Below are 1,256 nucleotides of genomic sequence, written 5' to 3' on the forward strand. Positions count from 1 at the left end.
GTGCAGAGGAGCGCGGGGCTTGCGTGGGTGGCTCGCGGGAAGAAGGGCGCTACTGCACTACCATTGCCTTTCCTGTCCTTTGCCTTCCAGGTGTCGTCGATAAACAGAGTCCTACGCAACCTGGCTAGCGAAAAGCAACAGATGGGTGCTGACGGGATGTACGACAAGCTAAGGATGCTGAACGGGCAGACGGGGACCTGGGGCACCCGGCCCGGCTGGTACCCCGGCACCTCGGTACCCGGGCAACCCGCTCAAGGTAAGAGACGGCCTCGACGCAGGTTGTCCTTCGCCCCTTTATTGCCCGCCGCGGCGGTGCTGAGGGCTGTGGGTGACTGCGAAGACGGCGGTTGAGAGCGACCCTCTCGCCGCCTCTCCGGGCAGCTGCGGTCAGGTGGGTGGTGGGGACCGCCGGTCAGGCAGGCTTGTAGCCCCGTCACCGCTCCAGCGGTGGGCAGAGGAGTCCGGGAGAAGCCGTGGCCAAAGCCGCGGCCTCCGAGCTGCGGTGCCGGCAGCCGAGCGGGTTCCGGGGCTGATCCTTAACCTCTCCCATCAGCCCAGTAATTAGGGTTCCCGCTCCCCGCCCGGGCCGCCTGCCCACGCCGGGGTCTCCAGAGCCGGTGACTGTCTCCGTAGGGCTGATTATAGCTCGTCCTCAATGGACTCGAAACAACTTTGTAAATATAGGAAACTGTTTATCCTGAAGATTAATAGGTATTTGTTGTAGGAATGACAAGGGGATAATATGAAGGATAATGGGATGTTACGTTACATACTTAAGATGGTTAATGGCTTCTTTTTGAATACGGGCTCTGTTGAGGCTCGGGTCTCTCCCTGGCTGTGGTCATTCCTTTAGAAGAGGTGTCTATATACAACAACCTGCTTTTTGTTTTCACCCCGCAAGGAAAAAAAATCGGTAACAGTGTGCGGAATATCTAGTACAAAGGATGTTTCTGTCACACGCAAGAATTTGTTATGGGAACAATTCTGTCGCTATGTAATTGCTCATTAGAGATCGTTTTGTTTCTCATTAAGGCGACATGAATAAGCGTCTAGTTGAAGGAGACAGCTGTAGAAATGTTCCACAGGAGACCTCTGGACACGATATGGCACCGCTTGCCAATTAGACATGTCAGTTTTAAGAGAAGAAAACAATCTATGAAGGACACTAGAAAGATAGAGCGGAGCCCTCGCTTCCCCCCACCCCCACTTTGCGTGTTGATTTTTTGGTTTTGTTTTTAATTTGTTTTGCACGATGT

General features: G+C 54.1%; 1 protein-coding gene across 1 annotated transcript in view; it reads left to right on the top strand.

Annotated features, from left to right (window-relative positions):
- Positions 1–256, top strand: part of LOC104542303 (paired box protein Pax-6-like) — a gene marked incomplete at both ends in the record, with an annotated part of 1,091 nt that extends 835 nt beyond the window's left edge. Inside the window, one exon of the mRNA XM_010186559.1 lies at positions 91–256. Coding sequence (XP_010184861.1) covers positions 91–256 — 166 coding nt within the window. The remainder of the gene's footprint in view (positions 1–90) is intronic.
- Positions 257–1,256: the final 1,000 nt, after the last annotated feature.

This window comes from Mesitornis unicolor, unplaced genomic scaffold (genome assembly GCF_000695765.1).
Source record: "Mesitornis unicolor isolate BGI_N332 unplaced genomic scaffold, ASM69576v1 scaffold34716, whole genome shotgun sequence".
Taxonomy (NCBI): Eukaryota; Metazoa; Chordata; class Aves; order Mesitornithiformes; family Mesitornithidae; genus Mesitornis; species Mesitornis unicolor.